Source organism: Podarcis melisellensis (assembly GCF_964234715.1).
Source record: "Podarcis melisellensis genome assembly, chromosome: 14".
Lineage (NCBI taxonomy): Eukaryota > Metazoa > Chordata > Lepidosauria > Squamata > Lacertidae > Podarcis > Podarcis melisellensis.
The window spans coordinates 9,616,343-9,643,272 of NC_138546.1; the positions used below are offsets into that span (position 1 = coordinate 9,616,343).

The 26,930-nt window shown below is 45.5% G+C and overlaps 1 protein-coding gene across 4 annotated transcripts; it reads right to left on the bottom strand.

Moving 5' to 3' along the window:
• Window positions 1-133: 133 nt before the first annotated feature.
• Window positions 134-18,921, bottom strand: DHRS7B (dehydrogenase/reductase 7B). 4 transcript variants are annotated; one of them, XM_081889330.1, is made up of 7 exons: window positions 18,780-18,921; window positions 11,462-11,634; window positions 6,847-6,962; window positions 5,571-5,781; window positions 4,121-4,213; window positions 2,712-2,864; window positions 134-2,392 (listed from the first exon to the last, which is right to left on the bottom strand). In XM_081889330.1, the coding sequence occupies exons 1-7, from the start codon at window positions 18,797-18,799 to the stop codon at window positions 2,187-2,189; spliced, it is 972 nt and encodes a 323-aa protein (XP_081745456.1). In that variant the 5' UTR covers window positions 18,800-18,921; the 3' UTR covers window positions 134-2,186. The 4 variants fall into 4 exon arrangements, with proteins under 4 accessions (XP_081745456.1, XP_081745457.1, XP_081745454.1 ...); XM_081889331.1 differs by lacking the exon at window positions 18,780-18,921 and adding an exon at window positions 18,410-18,637; XM_081889328.1 differs by lacking the exon at window positions 18,780-18,921 and adding an exon at window positions 13,852-13,874.
• Between the last annotated feature and the right edge of the window lie 8,009 nt (window positions 18,922-26,930).

Below are 26,930 nucleotides of genomic sequence, written 5' to 3' on the forward strand. Positions count from 1 at the left end.
AAACTTGCTTCTGAATGCTGTAAGCAAATGATCTATAAACTCCCAGCCCCTATGACACTCTCACAAAAATTCATTTGGCGCATGCAATCCCCCCCCCCCCAAGTACAAGTGAAATTGTAGGCAGACCACTTGCTCTTCTATAACAGGACTTTATTTCAGTCATTATTGCATGCACCCTCTTTAAACTTTGCTGTTATCTGGCAGGAAAAAAATCCACGTTATGTTCTTCCCTCCCTAGCATCTAGTTCAACCTATCTTGGATCCTGCGCCTGGTACCCAGTGATGGGGAGCTCAGGGATGAAGCCAGTGCTAGCCACACTTAAGAGTGGACCTACTGAAATGAATGGGCCTCCTCTGAATATCCTTGGTGACATAAGAGTGTAATGATAGTTGGGCATGAGGTACATTCTACTTGCCATTATGGATGGGGAACTTGAGGCAGAGCTGCCCTTCTTGCAGTATTTAGTCAAATCCCCTGCTCCTTTTAACTTTTCAGTGAACTCTGGATTACGTATAAGTCTTCATTTCCTAGTTAGAAACAAGAAGTCTTGCCTCTGACCACATTTTAACTGATAAATCCTAAAGGGACCTCTGGGTATTTTCACAAGGCTCTGGGAAAGAGTAAGACTGTTGTGACTTCCAGTACAAGCTTTGAACTTGCGAATGGAAGCATGTGAACATGCTCAGATCACGTACAGGTATATGCTCTTGCTTAGCGTGATAGCTGCAACCTGACCTTTGTGCAATGTTTAGTGACCTTGGACTGGCATCCCACAAGGGCAAAGCCAGAACTCAGTGCTATCTTTAGCCCTTGGAATCCAGTACAGCAAGCAGAGAGCTTGCTGCTGCTTCTGTTCAGTAGGTCAGTTTGGCCAAGGGTTGAAATCCTGCAGCCTTCTGGTCACAGTATCTGTTGAGTGCGCCAAGCAGATTCCTGTAGCTGTATTTGCTTGCTGGAGACCAGGATTATAACAGGCATTCTGCAAGTAACTAATGCAGTAATTCCCTCAAATTATAAACCAGAAGGGTGAAAAAAGCGAAAATATTATGTAAAGTGTTTTAGCTTCTGTTGGTACAAGCAATCACTAATGTTCATTTATTTACTCTCAAGGTTAAGAATTCCGAGAACCATCTTGTTAGTTCTACGGAGTTGTGTGATTGCTGCAAGGAATCTTTGAGTTACCTGCCTTATCAGAAGCATGGAAACTGCATCTGTCTACAAACAATTCTGCTTTCAGGAATCAGGCTTTTGAATTTGCCATTAGAGAATCAGTAAGACTGAATGGGGATGGAGGCTGGTACTACTATCAGGCAAGGATGTTCTTTGCGCACTAGATAACTACATTCAGATGAGCTGCAGAGCAAACAGTATATGTAGTTCCTCTTTCATGTCTATTTTAATAGCAGTTAGCAACTTGGATCTGCCTAAGGAAGGTAAGCTACAGCATCCCACCCCCCTTATAACTTGGGGGAGGGGGGACAACAGCTTTCCGATACTTGGATGTGCTAGTAGTGCTGTACTTCCTACCCAGGACCTACTCTTGAGCTCAACAGGTGAGAATACCAAGCTAGGCTACTAGGAATAAGGGTAGTGGAGGTGGTGGCTTTTGAGTCCTGGCAAAAATGCAGTAAGTGCAGTTGGGCAATGCATGTGCAGCACAAGCTTATTTAATTTCAGCTGCCTGCATCCCTTCTCCCCACCCTGGCAGAAAGAAGCAGCCTGCAACCATTAGGTTTTTTAAGAGAATGATATTGGAGGCAATGGTAGTCTTTCGTTCTCCCTCAATAAGTATTTTACATTCAGCTGATGAGAGCCTAGGCCAAAGGAAAGTAAACATAAGCTGCCAGTAGCCTGTTGTCTTGTGAACAAGCCCAAATAAGACGAATGGGAGCTGTGGAGGTGTGCAGTTCCTGCTCATTTCAACACGCAGGAGAATTTTCCCGTGGCCTAACTCCTTGCAGATGAAGCCTTTTGTCCCAGGGAGCCAACAAAGCTGTAAGTGGTGAAAGCAGCTTTACGGATGCCATCAGTTATGTGCAAGCAGCGAAAGCCTGGCTCCGACTCTTCACTGCAAGCGAGAGATGCAACTTAAACAATCCTGAAGTTCATGCTTCCCACAGACCCTGGACACATCAGCTGGTAGCTTCTGGTTTTAAACCAATGGTTTAAAATGAACTCCAATTGGTTAAGAATCCTTGGGTTTCCTTTCTTTCCGGGCTCTAGATGCCATAAAGTGGAAGAAGAGACTGGGACAGAGCGTTCGCACGTACACGGCCAGAGAAGGCATGAAGCCAGCAACCAGCACTTCCTTCTTCTTCTCCCCAACAGCACTCAGAACCACCTGAGCCACCTCTGCAGCTGCCTTGCCTTCAGAAGTTGACTTGTCCATTACTGAAAAGAACAACAAATTACTACCTCCCTCTAGAGATTATTTTCTGTTGGTGGATCCAGGAGGCTCAAGATTACAAATTAAGCCCATAGATCAAGAGATGTGCAGAGGTGAGACTCTGCAAACAAGTCTGTGACCATTGAACATGGGCCACTAAAGCCATTGAAGATTATCCAACTTCGTTAAATGTGCTAGTTTTTATATTGGGCCTTTTCAGTCACTGCCAAACTTTGAGAAACCGGGTTTTCCCCTTTCCCTCCACTGGCACTCCCTGTACGCCAACAGATACATATAATTTACACAAGCAAAGCTAGTCCTCACCTCCATACTGGGATCCATCTGCCATTACGGCATTAAGTGAGAGATTTGTCTGAATGTAGCCGGGGTTCACAACAGTGACGTCGACGTCGTACTGCTCCACTTCTGCTCGTAGGCAGTCAAAGAAGGCTTGGGTGGCATGCTTAGAGGCAGCATCTAAAAAACCCGAAGGTGACACAATTTTAGTTTATTTCCAATCTGCAGCTTCCCGGTCAAAATGCATAGCTGCCTTTTGCACGAGGCATGTAACAGCGTAAATAGCTATTAGCTACCAGAACTGAATGCAGCCTATTCCAAGGCTGGGGCAAGCAACAAGGGCGATTATGTCTGATTCTGCTCTGCCTACAAGATTTCCAATGACATCTTGCCAGTGTTGGAGCACACAGGCCCTTGGTCCAGCCCAGGATGGGTAGACTTTAATAGTATGCCAGCTGCTGAACAGCTTCTTGTTAAAGGAAAATTTGGGAGGATCTTGAAGGGACTTTAAGAATTCAAAACCAAGTTGTAAACTGGCATGGGTCTCTGCAAGGATCTTCATAATCATGGGAAAGATTTAATTTCTGTTTTAGAGAGGGGAAAAGGAGTGATTTGCCCAGGTCAGCTCCAATGTGCTCTTTGCTGAATCAAACAGGTTTATTCCAAACAAATGAAGCAAGAGCTTTTGAGCATGGTGTCTTTTTACAGGCTATGAACAATGGCACTACCCTGTTCCTTTTCCAATTTCTTATTTTAGGATTGGAGGGTTAGATTTCAATATATGCGGAGAAGTTCCAAGTCTGTTAGGTTAGCATGAATGCTATAATCAGATTCAGCACAACTACTTAGGCAGATTTTGATGGCAAAGTTTGCATTCTTATCGTAAATGTGATGTAGGGGGAGGAATACCTGGGTAAGGGCAGTAATTATCCAGAATGAAGTTGGGCATTTTGGACCACACAACGCAAGATGTATGCTACCTTCCAGAGATGCAGAAGATACCAAAGCACCCCTCTAAAATGGGACCCTGCATTGCTGGCACCCATAGAAATTGAGTTCTTTGTGCAGTAGGACTGGCCCTGTGGAAGTCACACCCAGCTCTCTGAAGACAAGCAAAGATGAAGATAGGGAGAGCAGAAACTATTCTTCCCAATGTTTGAGGTTCACCTAAGCCAGTGTTTCTGAAACTTGGGTCACCTGCTTCTGCTGGACTATGACTCCCATCATCCCTGACCACTGGTCCTGCTAGCTAGGGATGATGGGAGTTGTAGTCCAACAAACACAGGAGACCCAAGTTTCAGAAACACTGGCCTGAGGCTCCCCTCCCTTGAGCTCTATATGTGCTGTATCTACCATAACGTGTTGGCTGCCTCTTTCCAGTGAGCTGGTGGTTCCAGAGCAGCCAACCCCTCCCAATTCTTGTGAAGAATACTTACAAGCCGAGCGGTAAGGAATGCCAATTTTGCCTTGAACGCTGCTGATGGCTACGATGTGGCCTTTTCTCCTCTTGATCATGGAAGGCAGAATTGCTAGAGAGAGGAGGGAGGGAGAGCGAATGAGATTGCAACGCCACAATCTTACCATGAGAAATAATGTGTGCTTGGATCCTGGGAGACCAGGATTTCTTCCTTATGCTGCTGCCTAGAATTGTTTGTGTGTAACTGTCTTATGCAAATGTATTTCAACTGCCTAATTTACCCTACTCACAATTTCTTGGGGATTCCTAGCAGACCTTGAAGTTGCAATATTTGTAGAAATGCTTCCTGAAGAGAGAGGCAAAATAATCACACGGATCCAAAAGATGACCTTGCAGTTACTTCTTATCCAAGGCAGGAATTGTTCCTACCCTGAGGCTGAAAAACTCTATTTGGAACAAAGTTCCACTGATTTCAGTGAAAGAAACGAGTCCTTTTTTCTTAAGAAATCTACTTGGAAATAAAATAGGATGCACAATGGAGAAGAGTCAGCTGGCACAGGTGGGTCCCATTTTTACTTACCCAGCAGCTCATAAGGAAGGTGCAAACAAAATTATTGTATCCCTGTATTATATAGACAAGCCTTTCTCAACCTTTGGTCCCCAGATGCTGTCAAAACTACAACTCACATCATTCCTGTCCACTGGCCATGGTGGCTAAGTGATGAGAGTTGTAGTAGTCCAAAAACATCTAGGGACCCAGGGCTGAGAAAGGCAGACACAGACTATAAGCAAGGAATTTAAGACTCAATGGAGCTTGTGGACCAACATTTCCACCAAGCAACTGCTGAGGGGCTGCATCTACATTTCCCCCACCAAGTGATACAAAATTCCAGCGTAGTGTGTAACAGCCAATCCCCCAGACTTCTTTCAGTTTCCTGCTGCCCTCTCGGATTTTCTCCATGTAGAGAAATGCTACAAGGGCGGGGAGAGTTGCTTTGAAAAAGGGATCAGCAGCCAAAAGTCGACTGCCTGATGCTTGCCCGCTTTGCTTTTCTACAAGCTCTCCTCCAGCTCAGGAAGATATTAAAATGGCGAGCAAGGACCATTTTAGCTTGAAAGTAAGCCTATGGTTTGTGTCACCATGGTCGTTTTCAATACTGTTGCATGAAGCACGTCCCACAGGCCATATGAAGAACTCCAGGGTGGATGGAGAGCCAGACAAATGTAACTCCTTCTGCCCTTAGCAACCTAGCTGTAAGCTCTCTGAACAGCACTTAAGTGGTCTACATAGAATCATATGATTGTAGAGTTGGGATCCCGAGGGGCATCTAGTCCAACCCCCTACAAGGCTGGAAGCAAATCTAGAATATTGCAGAGGTGTAACTGCTAAAGAAGTGGAGCACAGTAACCACAGCAGGAAACGTTAGGATGTGTGCAGAAAGACACAGGAGGAGGCTGTTACAGTGTACCTTTTGTCAAAGCAATTGGGCCAAAGTAATTGGTTTCCATCACTTTCCTGTCCACTTCCATCAGGGTGTCCACAATTGTGCCGCGGTAGCTGATTCCAGCATTGTTAATCAAGATGTCCACATGGCCTGCACACTTCAAAATCTCCGCGGCAGCGCCAACGACTGCTTTGATGTCAGCGAGGTCAAAGACCACAGTGTGGTGCTTATGGGGCTGTTGAAAAAGAAAAGAAAAAAGCAGTCAATCGTATCTGAACCTACTCAGCTGCAAGGTTCATCGGGTAGCCTTGGTGAAACCACTCTTAGCCTATCCTCTCTCACAGTGTGATACTGGGAAGATAAAATAGCATTATAAACATGCCACAGGGATCTAGGGAAATGTTTATAAATCAATGCATGCTCTGGACATTTGGGGGTAGCCCCCTCCCCAAAAAATATTGGGGAGGGGCAAAGGGCTTGGCACCCCTGCTACCAGCACGTTGGGAAGGAGAAACTGGCTTGCATGGCTTAAAACAGGGCTGCTTCCAGGTTTTTGTTTGGGGTGGGGAGGGGATGGACCTTGGGCAAGGTGCTTTCAGGCCTAGTTAGCTTATCTCATTAACACACAATACAGAGATACCAAGGACTAGGCTTGCAGAAGACATCTGAAGGCAGCCCTGTTCAGGGAAGTTTTTAATCATTGTTGGAAGCTGCCCAGAGTGGCTGGGGAAACCCAGCCAGATGGGTGGAGTACAAATAAATTATTATTATTAATAATAATAATAATAATAATAATAATAATAATAATAATAATAATAATAATAATAATATTATTATTATTAATATTGCAGAGGTTGCTGCTCCTCTTGCTGCTTGCTTGCTCAAAGAACAGATCAGGCAGAAGCAGCAGCAAGGATGGGAGGCACCAGGGATTGACAGTGGGACACAGGCTTCAGTGAGAATTCAATGATGCTGAGCCCTGACGCCGACCCTGGCTTTAAAAGGGGGTTAATTTGACCCAGCAGCACGCAAACTAAACACATTTCAACCAACCATCCCCTGCACCCTCTGGACTCTTGCACTGCCAGCAAAACAAAATCCCTGTGTACGTGATGCTGACACAAAAGCTCTGCAAATGTACCATGTAAAAGAATGACATTTTACTCCCCTTTCCACCACTCACTCACTCACTCACTCACTCTCCACCTCTCCTCTTCTCACAACCCCATTACCTGTGACCTGCGTGAAAAGCATCACTGACCTACAGTCTCTCCTTCTCCTCCCTCACCCCCTTGCTTACGTTCTTTGGGTGGCCAGCAGCAGTGGAGAGCTCCTGCAGAAGGTCTTGAAGTCTCTCTCTGCTCCTACCACACAGCACCAGTTCTGACCCAGCAGCATGGAAAGCTTTAGCACATTCTTGGCAAAAAGAGAGAGGGAGGGACAGGAAAAAAATGCCTTTACACAACTCTTGTATGACCACACTTGGAATGCTCTTTTAATAATAATAATAATAATAATAATAATAATAATAATAATAATAATATATATATATATATATATATACACACACACACACACACACACACACCCCGCACTCCCCAGCCAAGACCGGGCTCAGGGCGGCTAACACCAAATATAAAAACAATTGATTGAAATACAGCTTAAAAACAAGATTAAAACATTAAAATGCAGCCTCGTTTAAGTGGAACTCAATCAAAAACTTTTTTGGGGATAAAAACGTCAAGTCTTTACCAAGGCTAACTATCCAGACTGGTCCTACATGGGCCAGAAAAAAAGCCAGGGAAGTCCCGAAATAGGAGTTCCAACACAGAAGGAGAAAGGAAAAAAGAAAGAGGGGGAGGGAATCAAACTGATTCCAAGCCAAAGGCCAGGCAGAGCAACTCTGTTTTACAGGCCCTGCAGAAAGAAATCAGATCCTGCAGGGCCCTGGTCTCATGAGTCAGAGCGTTCCACCAGGATGGAGCCAGTGTTGAAAAGGCCCTGGCTCTGGTTGAGGCTAATCTAACTTCCTTTGGGCCCGGGACCTCTAGGGTGTTGCTATTTATGGACCTTAAGGTCCTCTATGGGGCATATCGGGAGAGGCGATATGGGTGAATGTACTTCGGAAAGGATACAGGTAGATCTAGAATCAGTGAAGAAAATGGCCAAATGATCAGGATTAAGTTAGAGCCTACTTTGGTTAGGAAAAGAAGAACTCAAGTGGGCGAGGGGGCAACATGATTGTGATTTACAAAACATAAATTTCATGTAAATTTACAAAATTATGCATGCTGTATTGTGGGGAAATGGATTAAAGCCTCCCTTCCCAATCATTGTAAAACCCAGGCTCAGCCAATGAAGCTGACTTTGGATCAGTTACAGGGTGGGCGACCTGTAGCACAACAACATCTGAATAGCCACAGATCCCATAATTCTTTTCTTTATAGACATGTGTTTTGGTACGTATCTGACACTTTGTTCGGCCTCAGCCCAATTTTATATTTAACTTTTTCATTCAAAGGTTCTGCTGGTAAATGAAAGGGGGAGGTGGTGAATTAAATAAAGCAGAACGCTGAGGGAAGCGTACATGGATCTATGATCACATTTTAGATTCGGCATTTCAGTGAAATAGAATTGCCGTGAGAGAGACTGGTTTGTCAAAGGGCGCCCAGTACAATTTACGGCTGAGCAGGGATTTGAACACTGATCTCCTCGGAAGAAGACCTTTATCCAGAGCACTGCACTGTATCGCTGCTACTGCAGAACATAATTCCCCTTTATGTGCATGTGATGGTGAGGGAGCCTTCTTCGTACAACTCCCATCTTCCCTGACCACTGGATAGGCTGCCTAGAGCTGATTGAGAATTGCAGTCCAAAACAATGAAGGGAGGGACCAAGCTGGGGAAGGCTCTTTGAACCTGTGGGACCATTGAACAGCCTCAAAAACAGTCAGTGCTCCAACACTCTTGAAACTACTTGGGCATGAGCAACACAAGACTGGTCTGGTGTCCATGGCAGGCCCAGAAGGCCGCACCACGAGAACGGGCCTTTGTGGTGGCTCCCTGCTTGTGGGATGTTCTCCCCAGGGAGACTCACCTGGCACCCTCACCACATCTCTTTAAGCACCAGGAGAAAACACTCCTCTTCTCCCAGGCTAATTAAACCATCTATGGCCTTTTAAATGACGTGTGTGTGTTGAGGAGGTTATTGTTTTTGTTTGTTATTAGGGTATGGTTGTGTTTTCATATTGCAAACTACCCTGTGTTCTTCGGATGAAGGGCAGTATAGAGATTTAATAAATAACAATAATGATAATATTCACCATTTCCTAAAAAGGAAGAGATAAATATTGTAATGAATAAATCAGCTAGGAGAACTGTTTTGGATAAGGACCACAGGTTCACGATTGAGAACATGTTTTACATGCAGAAGGTCCCAGGGTCAATTGCCAGTGAGCTGGGTTGGGAAAGAACCCCTTCCCTGCCCTGAGACTTTATAAAACTACTCCCAACAGAGAACAGACAACACTGAAGCCAATGGTGTAAGGCAGTTTCCTAGGTTCATTCCAACTCTGAGGCCTTTTCGGTTCTCATTGGGATCCTATACGAATCTGTTAAACATATTTTGGGGAGGGGGGGACAACACAGCTCAGTGGCACGGAACTCATTTTCAACAAAGCAAGGATCAATCCCTTTTGTTTCTAATTAAAAGTATCTCAAGCGACAGTAACCCTTCTCGCTGGCTGCTCCCAGACTTTGGAACTACCCTCATAGAGAAATCAGACTGGCTCCCTCCCTGCTGCCCTTCTGCCAGCAGGTGAATACTTTTTTGTTCCAACGGGCTTTTGGGAACTGGTTTTAAGGAAAGGGATGGTACTGTGATATTTTTATTGCAATAATCTCTGTGTTTTAATAAATCTTTTTTCTATATTCTCTTGATGTTCAATTGCTTTTTAAAGGTTGCTTTCCCAGCCCCCATGTTTTTAGCTGTTTCAGTTTTAACCGCCTCAAGTCCCTGTCGAGGAAAAGGGCAGGGAAAAAACCAAATAAACAAAATGTGGAGACATAGCCATGGGACAGATGAACTGGGACACTATGATGCATTAAGGTAGCTCTTCCTTCCCAAGAAGTCACAGCACCTTGAGGAGAAACCCACGCTCTAAGCTTGTGGTTGGGCCAATGACCAAGCACACAGCTACAATAAGGCAGGGAGGACATTCTGTTCCCAAAGAGCTTTCAATGCTGTTCTGCTGAGAACAGGAAAGTACCTCCACCGGGGGCCATGCGTCAGTTGCCGATGAATTAAGTTACAGAAAGCTGCATAACTGCTTCCCTTTCTCCACCCATTTTAAGGATGTTCTCGGCTCATGGGAGAATTGACTGGAGTGGGGTGCCTGAGTTTGAATCACTGGCTGAGACTTGCCTCCAAGCTGGAAAAAAAAACAGGTTAGGGCAGGTGTTACCCAACTATAGGGGCAGGTTCCCCATTTTTGCATGGGAGTGACTGAAAATGCCTCCCCACCAGGGAAGGTTTGGCATTGCTAGGTACTTTTCACAGGCCCCATGACTCACAGAACCTATAGCAGGTGTGGGGAACCTTTGGATGTTGCTAAACTACCACTCCCAGAATCCCTGGCAATTGGCCATGCTCGTTGAGATTGATGGAAGTTGAAGTATGTCTAGAGTGACTTGGGGCAAATCAGGCTGGCAGGTGGCTGGGATTTCACCAGCACTGCACTTTGCAGGGCACCTAGTCTTCCACTCAACAAATTAAAGCAGGGTTTCCAGATGTTTTAGGACTACAACGCCCATCATCCCTGACCACTGGTCCTGCTAGCTAGGGATAGCCCAACAACAGCAGGAGACCCAAATTTAGGAAACCTTGCATTAAAGTTTTACCCAAAAAATGGGGGGGGGGCGGGGATCTGAGGCCCAGCAAAGAAGACCTGGAGTCTGGGGGTCCTGATTCACCTCATGCCCTTGCCAGTGCATGCTCCTGCACTTCCAGTAAATTAACAAGGCGATGGAGATGGGGAACAAAGTAGCAGGCAATAAGTCGGAACAGACTGCTGGCTGGTCCTTAATGTTTCTGGGATGGAGCCACCTTCCATCCCAGAAACATTAAGGACCAGCCAGAAGGGCTAAATGATGAGGTGTTTCTGTATCTTGTGAAAGTCTCTATTGTTTTACTTAAGCCATGTGTTCTTTGGGAAGCAGCTATTGTTCTGGTGTTCTGCTTGCTGTGTGTGCGTATATGTAATATAAATGATACTGGGGAGTTTGGTGCTGCTTTGGGATTGCCACATTGCCACTAAGAAGCAAAGGTTGCCATGTTGACCCATACGAAAAATTCCCAAACACAGAAAAGGGCCACATCTGTATAAGGCCAATCAAAATGGCACAAGAGATTGAGGGAGCTTCTGAGTTTTCCAAGCCTTGGCCAGGTTAAGCAAAGTGGGGAAGGATAGAGATAAAAGCAGGCTGGTGTTACAGCCCTAAAATCTGAACTGGTACATATTTAAATTGAGTGTGAGTAAACTAGCAAATTGAACAGTTTAGATGCAATGCAGGTTTTGGGTTTCATCTAGGGATGAGGACACACACAATGGCCAAGTCCCCATTTTTTGAACATTTGTAAAATCCAGAAGTTCTGTTGTGACTTGCCTCCCACCTGCTCAACCTGTATATTTGCTAAGAGATGCTACTGAAGAATAAAATTAAAAAACCAAGACTCCTCAGGTTCCCTCCTCCTTCACAAGGAATCTGATCCTGTAAGGCTAAGCTTGACCTTCGTGGTGTGAGATGAGAGTTTAGTAACACCCTATTTCCCGAGGAAACATTTTGAGTAATGTACAAAGCTGTCCTGTACAAGCTGTTCTCCTCTCCATCTCCATGCCAAATGTCTCAGAAACCTACCTTTCCCTAGTCCAGAAGTTGCTCCTGTGATCACCACCACTGCATCCTTCAGGTAGGCTCTCACACGCATTCTCTGAAGCAGCCGGAAGAGCCCAAAAACCCCCAGGCTGCCAAAAAGCAGTGGAAGAATCATCACAGAGGTGAGATCCATCACTTTTCTTCTAGGGTTCGTCCTGGAGTTACAGGAAGGAATCAGAGACAAAGAGCACATTACACAAACTGATCACGAACCACCTTCAACTCAGAACAGATTCAATCCAACATAGCAACTCCCCAGCCTCCAGGGCCTATTTCACAACATGTAAAAATCAGTATACAAGGGAGCAATTGGGCTGGGCTCAACTTGCCTTCTGGCTTCTTGTGTATTGGGACATTGCCTTCCACCTCTCTCTCAAATCACAGACATGTAAATGAACAGAGTATGCTTTGTATCAGGGAGTCAAGGCAATTCCCACACTTATGCTTGATAGATTTGCACACAACCGTGCACATGCGCGGCGCCAGGGAATTATTAAATAATTCAATTCAAACCTGCAATCGCGGGAGAGAGCTGGACAGTTCTCGTGGAGACCCTCCCCAGCAGTGAGGGCGGAGGGAGCCCCCAAGAGGCTGGAGGCGTTGTACATGCTGCTCAGCCTCCCCTCCTAACAGCTGATGTGTGGGGTTGCACAGCAAGAACAGCCGCTTTCCTGCACAACCTCTAGCCTCCTGCCAACCCCAGAGCTTCCATTCTAGTTGTGGATATCTTTGAATAGAGTATTTTTTGGTATGGGTTGAAGAGAGAGTGGCAGAGAAGGCGTATAATGGGTGCTCCCCACTTTACATGATTTCCTTTATGCGTGTGGGGGCCTGGAACATAACCCCCACATAAGTGGGGAGACGCCTGTATACAAGCTCTGTACCAGGGAGTCAATATTCAAGTGCAAACATGTCAACTAAGTCAGGCTTGTAAATATAACCACCTGCCTGGTTGCTTGTGGCAAGTAAGAATTACCTCTGGGCAACCAGGCAGAAAGAAAGACAGCTGGTTTCTGTTTCTGTGTGTGTGTGAGAGAGAGAGAGAGAGAGAGAGAGAGGGAGAGGTCTATCATATTCATCAGAACATCATGATCTGGAAGAACAGACACCAGACACAGAACCGCACTTTAAAAAACAGGACAGCAACCCACAGACCACAGGCATTGCCAAACAGAAGTAAACAGACTTTCAGGGGGGAGGGCTAACCAGATACCACAATGCTAGGTGTAATGGTGTTTCTTAAAGCAGTTTCAGAGAAAGGTGGATGGAGAAGCAAAATCACTTCTGTACCTCTTATCTTTATGAGCATTTCATATCACTTACAGTGGTACCTCAGGTTATATACGCTTCAGGTTACATACGCTTCAGGTTACAGACTCCGTTAACCCAGAAATATTACCTCAGGTTAAGAACTTTGCTTCAGGATGAGAACAGAAATCGCGCTGCTGCAGCAGCACGGCGGCAACGGGAGGCCTCATTAGCTAAAGTGATGCTTCAGGTTAAGAACGGACCTCCGGAACGAATTAAGTACTTAGCCCGAGGTACCACTGTACATGTGCGATTCATGACATTTACACAGGACCTGCAAGAAAACATTATAACACACCCTCACCATCTAGCAGAAGTGTTTCTGTCTGCCGGCTTTGCCCTACTCACACATGCTAGTGAAAGCTGTAAGGAGCTCAAGCAAGGCATTCATGCTGAGCTGACAAAGTTGTGCTGGAGTAACACCTAGGAGATCAGGATTCAAACCCCCCACTCAGGGAGGAAGCTCACTGGGTGACCTTGGACCAGCGACCCAACTGACCTCACAGGGTTGATGTGAGGACGGAATGGGAAGCAGCAGAACTATGTGTGCCTTGTGCTCCTTGCAGAAAAGGCGGACTACAAATGTAAAGATGAATGAACGAATTCCACTGCCCCAGCCCATTTCTTTTTCAACATATACTCAAGATTTTGTGGCTACTCAGAAAGCTCAATATCACTGAGCTGTTTTTTTAAAATAAAAAAGCACACATTTATTTGTGCTTCTGCAAATGTTTGGGTTCTCCTAGCATGCTGATACCTTCTTCGTGTTTTGGCTCTGGTCCTGTGGGTACTCGCTACCAGAGTTTGCAATTAAATGGGTTATATTACCAATACATACTAGTCCAAAATATATATATAATCAGATGATTCTCAGTCTTACCATAGATCAATGATCTACACATTTAGGGGAATGCCAAAAAAATATGAAACAAACTCCACTGAAAGCAGAAGAGCAGCAACATACACAAAACAGGCAAGAAGGAGGAAAATAGCAAACCACCTTCTAGACAGCCGTGCCCAGGAGATAAAAGCCTCCGGATCCATAGCCAGATAAATTTCCTTACCACACTCTGGGTCTCTCGTTTCTGGAGAAGGGTTTGCCCCAAATAAACATGGTGCCAGATTAAGGAGTTCCATTTCGCCGCTTTAGAAACTAATTTTCTACAGGGAGAGTATTCAATCAACATTATTGTAAAAAAAGAAGAAAAAAATGGAAGCATTCTGTTTAAAGTTGTCTACAAGGACACCCTGCTTAAAAACCCACAAAGCAGTCTGGGATTGCCACTCATAAAACAAAGCTACTTCCATTTCACACTGTGTTGTACATCAGATCTCCCGGATGCATCACCAAGTGAACAGTGTTGTGTTTTCTAAATTTTAGGATGATGTGAGGAAATGAATAAGCTGGTTAAGGACAGCAGAAACCAGCAAGGAAGATAGGAGTTAGTTTATTAGTACAAGATGTCAAGCAAAGTTCCCCAGCAAAGTTCAACTATTTCAAAAGGCCACCTATTTTGAGCACATGCTGAACTCTTCCTGATGAAATCACTGGGTCTCAGTAGCACTTAATGCTGATGGAATGGTGCTCATATCTATTCTGTAGGTATGCTGTGGTCTAAACCACTAAGCCTCTTGGGCTTTCCGATCAGAACGTTGTCGATTCGAATCCACGCAACAGGGTGCGCTCCTGTTGCTCTGTCCCAGCTGCTGCTAACCTAGCAATTCAAAAGCATGCCAGTGCAAGTAGATAAATAGGTACTGCTGTGGCGGGAAGGTAAACGGCATTTCCATGTGCTCTGGCACTTGTCACAGTGTCCCATGGCACCAGAAATGGTCAAATCATGCCAGCCACATGACCTGGGAAGCTGTCTGTGGACAAATGCCGGCTCCCTTGGCCTGAAAGCAAAATGAGCTCCGCAACCCCATACAGTGGTACCTCAGGTTACAGACGCATCAGGTTACAGAAGCTTCAGGTTACAGACTCCGCTAACCCAGAAATAGTACCTCGGGTTAAGATCTTTGCTTCAGGATGAGAACAGAACGGCGGCAGGCCCCATTAGCTAAAGTGGTACCTCAGGTTAAGAACAGTTTCAGGTTAAGAACGGACCTCCGGAACGAATTAAGTTCTTAACCCGAAGTACCACTGTAGTAGCTTTTGACTGAACTTAACTGTCCAGGGGTCCTTGACCTTTTACCTTTACATACCTACAGAATAGGTATCAGCACCTATTCCCCCAGAGGTGGGGGAACAGGATGTTGTTGGACTCTGCTTTTTTTCCAGAAAAAAGGTCCCAGAATGCACTTCTCTCAGAAGACCTACCCCAGAGCCCAACTTCGGGCTCCTGGGTGCAGGGAGTCTCCTTACCAGCCAGAGGCTTGTTGAAGCTGCTTTGGTGAGGCTAGCAGAGTCTTCTGAGCCTCAGCTAAACATTTTTTAAAACTTCCCTACACAGGGCTGCCTTCAGTTATTTTAGGAAATGCGGCATTGGATGGGAGGGAGTTCCACAGGGCAGGGGCCACTACTGAGAAGACCCTCTGCCTGGTTCCCTGTAACTTCTCACAATGAGGGAACTGCTAGAAGGCCCTTGGAGCTGGACCTCAGTGTCCAGGCTGAATGATGGGGGTGGAAATGCTCATTCAGGTATACAGGGTCGAGGCTATTTAGGGCTTTAAAGCTCAGCACCAACACTTTGAGTTGTGCTCGGAAACATACTGGGAGCCAATGTAGATCCTTTAGGTCCAGTGTTATATGGTCCCGGCAGCTGGTCCCAGTCACTAGTCTAGCTGCCACATTCTGGATTAGTTGTAGTTTCTGAGTCACTTTGAAAGGTAGTCCCACATAGCACATGACAGCTATGGACTTATCCTGCTAGTATCAACCAACTATGCTTTAAAACATTCTTAAAGGGAGTCTTTGCAGGTGAAATTTAAAGTGGCTTGCTACAATTAGGTTTGCAAAGCAGAGCCCTCCCTTATAGACATTGGAAACCTAAATGTAGAAACACAATTGCCTCTCTGTTCTGCTTTGCAGAGAATGAGACGCTTATAACAAATACAAGAGAGGTTCGAAGAGGATTTGATTTGAGCTTGTGTGTGAGAAGGGAGGGGAATGCCCTTAAGTAAAATGGTGCCATTATAAAAATAAATGTAAGCAGCACAGCCTTGGGCCTTATTCTATTTGTGTAAAACAACACAAGGCCTTGTTGGGTCACCCCCCGCAGTGTGAAAATCACAGTGTGACCCCGCACACCCACACACACCAGATCCTACCTTTCTGCACAGAGCTGCCTTCTCCGAAGTGTGCCCTATATCTGTTTCAAACGTTTTGACGGAGGGTAGACAGATTTAAAAAAGGAAATGGCTGGCAGCCAAGCTTACACTTTTAGTCCAGCATTGGCACAAGTGATCAAGGACGGCCTCCAGGAACAAGGCTCAGAAACACTCCACTGCATTTGAGATGGAGGAGGTCATTTAAGTTTAGAGAGAAGAATTGGAAAGATGAGCTCAGAGGCGCTTATTCCTCTCCTCCCCAGTAGCCTTGCTTTGATTTGCTATACAGTGGAACCTCGGGTTGCGAACATGATCCATGCGGGAGGCACGTTCGCAACCCGCAGCGTTCAGTGCCGCGTCTGTGCATGCGCGGGTCATGATTCAGCACTTCTGCGCATGCGCAAAGCGTGATTTAGTGCTAATGTGCATGCACAAGCGCCGAAACCCGGAAGTAACCCGTTACTCAGCTCCAGCACCTCTCAGGTGGGCACAATTGCCATCCTAGGAGAACAAGGGAGAAGTTCATGGTGAGCTCCGACACCTCTTTTTCTAGAAAAATAGCACCTGCTTATTAAATAACAAAATAGTATTTTAAAATTCAGAGAATTACCAAACTAGCTCATCCTTATTTTTGATTCTTCCGTGTCTTAGTTGTCTAATCCCTATCCTGTTAAAAACAATACCTATCAACACAGCACTTCCTACCAGAACCACAATACACATCAGGATTTAACTGTCTACCACAGAATCAATAGATTTGTGCAGAAAATCACACTAGAATCTACAGAATTTCCAACAGACATACAGAGGATCAAGCAAGAAATAATTAAAAGAAGGGCTTCTAGAGAAGTTAATCCTAATGTACTTAGTAGAACTTGCTTCCAAGTAAACATGATTAACATGAGGCTGCCAAAAAGTGCTACGATATAACTCTTCTTTCTAATGGCAGTTCCAAGTCCTCCTACTCAAAACCACATCACCGACACTGAAGACAGAGGTATCAGCCAACTTGAGTCAACCTCAAGGTTTGCAAATGTTGTGGGTTAAACCACAGAGCCTAGGGCTTGCCAATCAGAAACTCAGCAGTTCGAATCCCTGTGACGGGGTGAGCTCCCGTTGCTCAGTACCTGCTCCTGCCAACTCAGCACTCCGAAAGCACGTTAAAGTGCAAGTAGATAAATAGGTACCGCTCCGGCGGGAAGGTAAACGGTGTTTCCGTGCACTGCTCTGGTTCGCCAGAAGCGGCTTAGTCATGCTGGCCACATGACCCGAAAGCTGTCTGCGGAGAAACGCTGGCTCCCTCGGCCAGTAAAGCACCGGAACCCCAGAGTCAGCCACGACTGGACCTAATGGTCAGGGGTTCATTTATATTTACCTAAAGAACCTTTAGGGGGAACTGTCAAAGAGGCAACACCAAAAAGCAGCCCCCTTAGAACACAATGGCACAGAATGCTGAGTGGAAAACCCTGAAAATCAGGTGGGAGGGGAAATGGAGTGGCTGGAAAAAGAAGGCAACACATATATGTAAAGGATAGGAGGAATCCTTCCCACCTGACATTGATTAAAACATCTCCAGGGACAGAAGTGAGTGTTGACAATGGGGGGATTGGGATCAAATATATTAATGTATTGAGGACTGAGCACAAGTTTACACACCTCAATTCCCCAAAGAGAGAAAACACCCAATAAGGGCAATGAAAATTAAGCTTGCTGAATGGGCACATATCACAGAATGGGGTGTGTGTGTGTGTGTGTGTTGTGTGGGGAAAACCAGCAGCGAATGGAATGGAACAGCTGGAACCCTGAACAGAAGCGTTCCACATGGCTGCATTTTGTCACAGTCCCACTCATCAATAACTATGTTTAAAATGAGAATTGTTATAACAACTAACCTTACATTTTCCTGGGAGTACGCCCCACTGGATTGACTTCCACAAAATGTATAGGATTGCACTGCCAAGGTTACCAAAAAAAGCTTGAAAACGTACAGGCAGCCCCAAGTTGTAGTTCAAACCACACGGGCAAAGTTGTAAAGCTGCAAAGAGTTCAGAAACACTTTGGCACACTTGCTTGCGGGTCTTTCTTCCCACTTCTCCTTAAATATTATTTTTATTTCTACACATTCTGCATTCGAGGATCAGGAGGCGGTTTACAGTATAGAAACACAGAAATACACAACACAGCAACAAACAAAAAACCAGCACCACCCAGTTCAAAAGGCCATCAGTTATCTGAATAGCCAAAGGCCTGAGAGATTACCGGTCCATAAATTACCATATAGCGTATATTCAACGCAAAAAAAAAAAATTGTTGTTGACAAAGGACAGATGGTCATATAAAGGGCCCCATTACCTTCAGTAGCTTAGGGCCTCATCAAACCTAAATCCGACCCTGTGACTAGGGGAGCCTCAGTGGCCCCTTATCCCTTGCTGTGTTTATCCCACCCTTCCCCCACAAAGCAGCATGCAGGTTCCTTTCCTTCCTCGCCCTTTCTCTCCTATCCCAACACCCCTGTGAGGTAGGCCGGGCTGAGAGGCAGTGGCGGTTTGCTGCAGGCCTGTTTGGGACTTTGAACCCGGACGCCCTGGGACCTAGACATGACCCCCCACCCAGCGGGACCGAGGCCTATGGGGACCCCCTCCCCTCCCGTATTGACCGAACGGGGCCCAGTAAGCGAACCCCGCCCCGCGCGCGCGCCTCGCTTCCACCTTCAGCTCACTACCTGGCAACCACAGTCACCATAACGACACGCCCGGAAGCAGCTCCGCCACCTTTGCTCCGCCCGCCCAATCAAAACGCAGCTTCCCTTCTCAGGCGGAAGGCGGGGGCTGGCAAGGGAAAGCGGCCAATAGGAAGCAAGCGCGCGGAGGGACGAGGTCAATAAATTATAATATACAAAAAAAGAGAACACAAACGGGAGAAGCCAGGGAAGGTCCCCCCGTGTTTAGCTTCCCTCCCGGAAACAGAGGCTCCGCGTATAGAGTTCTGCCTCGAAGACAGGGGAAAGAATCTTCTAAGAGGGAGGTTTTTTTTGAGGGGACAGCTGAGCTTGTTAGGCGCAAATTGGCATCACTCCTTAGATGGGGCAGATCCCCACTGAGTGGTTCTTCATGGTAACCCAATAGCGCTCCGTAGGATCCAGACTTAAATTAGTACAGTATAGTACATACTGTAATCCTCTTGCGTGTCTGTGTGTGCAGTTGCTTTAAAAAACAAAAACAAAACCTAAAACATTAATGAAATTCAAGTAACTGGAGGCAGCCAATATGCCCCCACCGAATTTTATCTTCACAACAACCCTGTGGGGTAGGTTAGGCAGAGAGATTGTGACTGGACCAAGGTCACCCAGCAAATTTCATGGCTGAGTGAGGATTTGAGCCCAGTATCTCCCAAAGTCCTAGTCCAGCACTCCTAACCACTGCACTCCACTGTCTCTGTGTGTGGGTGTGGTTTGATCAGTTTTGTCTAGGGTTATTGTGTAGTTGAATTATGTTGATGGTTGCATTTTGTGTTTTCGTAATATTAATCACGTTTTTATGATGTAATCCGGTCACATTTTGATGCCTCTTGCTATATTCTGATGCTTTGTATAATACGATCTTAAACTACATTCCATTCAAAGACCTTACAGTACAGTGGTACCTTGGGTTACAGACGCTTCAGTTACAGATGCTTCAGGTTACAGACTCCGCTAACCCAGAAATAGTACCTCGGGTTAAGAACTTTGCTTCAGGATGAGAACAGAAATCACACGGCGGCAGCGGGAGACCCCATTAGCAAAGTGGTACCTCAGGTTAAGAACAGTTTCAAGTTAAGTACGGACCTCCAGAACGAATTAAGTTCTTAACCCGAGGTACCACTGTACTTACAGCAGAATGACACAAATGTTGCAATTTTCCTTGTTGTTGTTGGCATCCATCTGTCTCGAGAGGCTATGGAGTGTGCCTTTGGGGGTGAAGTCAAACTGCTGCATTAGCAGCACTGAAGTGACTTCCCCAGGGTGCAAGCCTGGGCAGTGTGTGTGTGGGTCCTGGGCTGCCCAGAAGAGAGGACCCCACCCCCAGCCTCACTGATGTGGTCCAAAGGAAAGCAATTTGTTTGGCACCCACTTGGCTGCAGAAGTTTCTGGAAGGAGGCATACAAGGCCCCATTATACTGCCTTAGGGACTCTGCTCCGGATTTGTGTAGGATTTACTCCTGCAGTTTTCTACTAATTGACTAATTAAACAATCCGTATGACCTTTTAAACTGAAGATTTATTGTCTTTGTTTGTTACTATGGTATATATTTTGTGATTTTATATTGTAAACCACCCTGTGGTCCTCAGATGAAAGGCAGCATAGAAATTAAATTGATAATAATAATTATATTATATAATTTCTATGGTGTTTTTTTAGAGATACTTAATCACGTGGTTTAAAATGTGGAATTCCTATGACGATTGTTAGTAGTAAAGTTTGGTTCCAAATGTGGAATTTGTATTGTATACCTTATATTGATTCCTTTATGTTTGTAAATGGTAGGGATTTCTGTTGAAACATGAAGTGGGGTATAAATGAAGAGAAATAAATAAAATAAACAAGCCATGTTCCCTGACTTTCCCCCTAATTTTATCCATATCATGACCCTTTGCAACCTTCTAAGGACAATAGCTCAAGCAGGGAGCATTATAGAATCATAGCATTGGAAGGGACCACAATGCAGCAATCTTTCGCCCAACATTGGGCTCAAACCCATGACCGACAGCTTAAGAGCCTCATGCTCTACTGACTGAGCTATCCCAGCTTCCAGGCAGGGAGCATTATAAAAGGTAAGGGGTGAAAGCTAGCCAATCAGGACAAATGAGGTTGCCCCACTAACCTCCGTCTGCCCTGCCTGCCTTCCTACTTAACAACAGTTCAGCGGGTGGCAGTGCCTGTCAGTTTCCTTTTCCTTAATCTTGGAGAATAAAATGCAGAAGTAGAACCATGTATGCCTCTTTAAACTCCTTGGATTAAAGGTCAAATACAAATCTCTTTACACCCTTCATATCACTCCATCCACTCAATTCTCACTTCAGTAAAATACTCTGAACATTGGACTAATTATTTGAATCACCAATAATGGTCCACAGAAATATTAAGAGCCCCCCACACCTGAGCCCTTCACAGGAATGAGCAGAATCTTTACTACAGGATTGTATTCCCCATCCTGCAGTTCTGTCAGATCACTGCAGGACCTGATATCCCACCTCTCGTGGTCACCAGCGTCACATCTGCTGCTCAGCCTTGCTTGGCATCAGATAACTGCTGTCAGCCCAGCACCGCCACCTGCCTGTCTGTAAAGTTGAAACTGCAGCTCCCCCAGGGCATTCCTCCCACCCCCAGCTGGATGCTCCATATGGCAGCTGGCCTTGCGCTCATAGCTGCCTTGGGACTTGCACTGACTCAGGAGCAAACCTCTAGTTTTAACAACATTCACAATTAGAACTGGAAACTCTGCTAAAGCAAAGCAAAATATGCAGGGCATAAATCACCCAGTACCTAAAATCCTTCAAGTGGGTTGGCTGCTCTCAGGCAGTATGATGGTGTAGTGGTTAGAGCTGTTGGACTAAGAGTGGGTAGACTCAGGATCAATCCCTGCACAGCCATGATGCTCACTGGGTGACCTTGGACCAATCATGCTCTCTCCGCCTAAACCATTGAGCGTCTTGGGCTTGCTGATCGGAAGGTTGGCAGTTTGAATCTGCGCAACGGGGTGAGTTACCATTGTTCTGTCTCAGATTCTGCCAACCTAGCAGTTCAAAAGCACACTAGTGCAAGTAGATAAATAGATACTGCTGCGGTGGGAAGGTAAATGGCATTTCCGTGTGCTCTGGTACTCGTCCCGGGTGTCCCGTTGAGCCAAAGCAGTTTAGTCATGCTGGCCACATGACCCGGAAAGCTGTCTCTGGACAAACGTCGGCTCTCTTGGCCTGAAGCGAGATGCGTGCCGCAACCCCATAGTCGCCTTTGACTGGACTTAACTGTCCAGGGATCCTTTACCTTTACCTATCACACAGTCTAAACACTCACTTAAAAATGAAAATAACAAGGCAGCAGAAAACATACAGTGGCACCTCGGGTTAAGAACTTAATTCGTTCCGGAGGTCCATTCTTAACCTGAAACTGTTCTTAACCTGAAGCACCACTTTAGCTAATGGGGCTTCCCGCTGCCGCCACACCGCTGCTGCACGATTTCTGTTCTCATCCTGAAGCAAAGTTCTTAACCTGAGGTAATATTTCTTGGTTAGCGGAGTCTGTAACCTGAAGTGTCTGCAACCCGAAGCGTATGTAACCCAAGGTACCACTGTATTTTTTATGCAGCAACCCAATGTCTGAGCAGTAAGAAACACCAGCACTTGCCCCACCAGGGTTCAGCCACAACTGTGGGAGATGAAAACTAAACACAGCAAGATCAGCCATGCCCTGGGAAACTGCGATGGACTGCACCACATCCTTGGTTGTGCAGACAGTGAAACAGACACATTCATAAGCATCACATTGATTATGTCTGTATGGTCGGGCTGCAGTTGTTGTGGCCTCTCCCATTTTTTCCACTGCATCCTCATCACCTCACGCCATCTGAGCAAAAAGGAGCCCCTTTGACGGAGCTCCCCTTCATTTCGTACAACACCGCAGCGTTCCCCAGACAATTGCCGACGGATTTCCTGAGCTGCAGAAAATGCTCAGCCTTGCAGAGCGTTTTCTCAAGGATTCCGCCCTTCCGCAACCTTCCTTTGCAGAGAGTACAGGCATCATCCAGGCGAGGAAGCGGCGGCGCGCTTTGCCCATGAGATGGCGCTTTGGATCCGTGGTTCAACTTCAGCTATTTCTTCCCAGTGAGCCTTTAAAAATAAATAGATCTCGCTCTCTCCCCCTTCTGCCTCCCTCCACCATCCCTGTGGGGGGATACTTATTGATGCTGGAGAGAGAGGACAGGTATAATTGGATGCTACGGTGAGCTAGCAACCCACCCACACTTGCCCCCCCCCCCCGCCAGCCTGCTTTTTAAAGCTCTGGTTTTCAAAGCATGTATCGATGCTGTTTTGCTGCGGTATGGGATTGAATTCTTTCCATGTTTTTCTGTTCCCACAAGGAAACAGCTTCAAAGACGACGGCGGAGCGGGAGAAGAACCTTCCCCCCCCCCATCCCCAACCTCTGTGGCAGCAGGCCTTTAAGGGAAGTTTAAAAATGCAGGAAGGCAACCACTGCCGCTTTCTTTGTGAAAGATTAAATAAATTTAAACTAGCAGCTAGAGGTGTTTTTTTTGTATCTGCTTTTAAATTCAAGAGAGGAGTGCCTCTTCAAGGTCAATGTGCCTTCCTGTTTTGCAGCCTCCCTCACCTTTGCAAGACTCCGCATTGATTTTCACGAATGCTTCCAGCAGGTAAAGGCGTTGGAATGGATTGCTGTCAACCATCCACGGATTTCAGGTCTCTCTTCGCTCCGCAAATAAGGCCATTAAAGTGTTTATTCTTCTCTCCAGGAACATTGTGGCAAGGAAATAAAAGTCTGTATTTTTTTAAAAAATAAATATTTAACTAGCATATTAACACCAAGAAGACAATCCGAGACATAATCAGGCAAACATTGTTATACAAGGATGATGATTCACAAATGATGGAACATGCACCACTTATAGCACATGGGGGCCCCAAAGCACACCCGTTTCTGCCCAGCAAGGCTGTGATTCCATCACTTAAAGCACGTTACTTCCTCCAAAGAACGCTAGGAAATGTCGTTTCTTCAGGGTGCTGGGAATTGTAGTTCTGTGAAGAAGAATTTGGATTTGATATCCCGCTTTATCACTACCTGAAGGAGTCTCAAAGCAGCTAGCATTCTCCTTTCCCTTCCTCCCCCACAACAAACACTCTGTGAGGTGAGTGAGGCTGAGAGACTTCAGAGAAGTGTGACTGGCCCAAGGTCACCCAGCAGCTGCATGTGGAGGAGCAGAGACGCGAACCCGGTTCCCCAGATTACAAATCTACCGCTCTTAACCACTACACCACACTGAAGAGTAAACTACAGTTCCCCAGATTGTGTGGGTGCTTGCTTTATATATGTACGTTGCGTGTGCAGTCTATCCCTTTACTCTGAAAGCGCCTTTCTTTGTTTGTTTGCATACTAAAGTGCATCTTGTACCTTCAGCACAGCCAGGGCTGGCCCTAGCATTAGGATGCTGTCCTACAACCACCAGCCTCAGCTGGTCCCAACCTGCCTGCCTGCCTTCTTATTTATTTGTTTCATAAAACCTGTGTGGTTGCAGGGGAAAAGTCAAAGCGGTTTGCAACAAGAATAAAACAGGAAAATTATCGGCAAAACCAGTTTAAAACAACTATTTCAAACCTTTGTGAAAAAATAAAAACCAGCAATACTGTAATCTAAAACCGTAAAGATTCTACGTATCTAGGTAGACTTGCCTAAACAAAAATGTTTTACGCAGTTGTTGTACAGAGTATAGAGAAGGTGCCTGCCTGGTGTCAATAGGCAGGGAGTTCTAATGTGTTGCTCCTGCTGTACTAAAAAAAATATATGATTTATTACAAACGCAGAACACGTATTATCTGGCACTTGTTACAATGTCAGTTCAGGAGATTGAAGTGGTCGAATGGGTTTATATGGGGTAAGGCAAACTCGCAGGTAAACTGATTCAGAGTTGCTAAGGGCTTTTTGTTGTTTAGTCGATTAGTTGTGTCCGACTCTTCATGACCCCATGGACCAGAGCATGCCAGGCACTCCTGTCTTCCACTGCCTCCCAGAGTTTCGTCAAATTCATGTTGGTCACTTCTATAATACTGTCCAACCATCTCGTCCTCTGTCGTCCCCTTCTCCTTGTGCCCTCCATCTTTCCCAACATCAGGGTCTTTTCCAGGGAGTCTTCTCTTCTCATGAGGTGGCCAAAGTATTGGAGCCTCAGCTTCAGGATCTGTCCTTCCAGTGAGCACTCAGGGTTGATTTCCTTCAGAATTTATAGGTTTGATCTTTTTGCAGTCCATGGGTCTCCTCCAGCACCACAATTCAAAAGCATCAATTCTCCGACGATCAGCCTTCTTTGTGGTCCAACTCTCACTTCCATACATCACTACTGGGAAAACCATAGCTTTTTTTAAAAAAGATTATTAGTTTTACATACTCCATACTTCAATTACATATTATATTTAACTTTACAGTGAGGCCCTATCCCACACCCCTGAAAGGGTCCCGATTTGAGCAGGACACCCCACACAGACCGTTATAGTGTTTGTGTGTTGTGTATTGAGTGGCAAATAAAACAGCAATGAAATCACAGCACATCTGACCATAGCAACGTTACCCCAACAGCTTTAAAGAATGGTGGGGAACCTGTGGTCCTCTCGATGGTGAGGACTACAATTCTCATCATCCCTCACCACTGGCCACGGTTGGGATTGATGGAGTCCACTAACATATGGAGGGCTCCTCATTCTAAGCGCACACACCCCATTTATTTTAAAGTGGCCATAAAGTAAGTTATGCAAAATCAAGTACATCTAATATGATATAGAAATACATAGCAATGTAGATATATAAAAATATACAGAATCAACCAAGTGCTTTATAAAGTTTCAAAAATCATGCACAGAAGTGCCTGCAGATTTTAAAGGCAGCATTTGCTATCTGGATAAATAAACCAGAAAGGAAGCCAATGGAAATGGATGCATGCTAACAATGGGTTTTTATAATAATAATAATAATAATAATAATAATAATAATAATAATAATAATAAAAGACCTGATAGGGACATCAATTCAGAGATTGGCACCACATAATCAGGGGGTTTGTTCTTGGTACACAGGGACAGTTGGAGTGTTTGAGAGATTGAATTGAATTTACGTTCTGAATTAAACACACACAGAGAGAGAAAGAGAGACCTGGATGTCTGGAGATTCCTCTTGAGCCCGGCATGAATTGCTGTGGTCCCCAAAGGACTGTGGAACCATGTGCTCAATTGCAGGCAGTGAAATCAAACCATGCATTAGCAAGTCCTTAATGGGTTTGCTCGGTGAAACCCAGCTCCCTTCATTAATCAGGAAAATCCTGAAAGCTAATGATTTAAATGCTGGGAATTAAGACTTGCTGATTACTGGAGCTGGGAGGGGGGGCGGTTGTTTGCCTCCCTGTGGAGATGGGGAGGGGGGAATAATTTTTGTGCAGGTGTGCAACATGATAGCCTGAGACTGCTCAGTGCAGGGACCCCTGATCCTCAGGTCGCTGTTTTAACCACATGTTTTGTATGCTCTCTTCTCTGTGTGGCTTTAAAAAAAAAGGAAGGGGGGAACCCCTGATATTTACTCACATATTAGCATTTTACAGGTCTTTGACACATTTCCACAGGTAGTTTCAGAGCTGCACTTAGGTAATTTGAGACCCTGAACATTTCTCCGATGAAAATAGAGATGTCCCATCCCATAATGATAATTTTACTATTTATACCCCACACATCTTACTGGGTTTCCCCAGCACTCTGGGCAGCTTCCAACATATATAAAAACATAATAAAACATTAAACATTTAAAAAACTTCCCTATACAGGATTGCCTTCAGACCACTCGGGGGTTGAATAACTCCATACCTTCCAACATTTCCCCAATGAAAATAGGGACATCCTAAGGAAAAGTGGGACATTCCAGGATCAAATCAGAAACCAGGATGGCTTCTCTAAATTAGGGGTGTCCCTGGAAAATAGGGACGCTTGGAGGGTCTGGCCCTGCTGACTCTTTCAGTGGTAATGTGTATCTTCTTTCAAACTTATTTCAAAATGCGGTAAGCTGGTGCTGCTGAGATTGGTGACCTTACTGCTTGCTCCAGTGAATGGGGCCTGCTTTCTTGCCC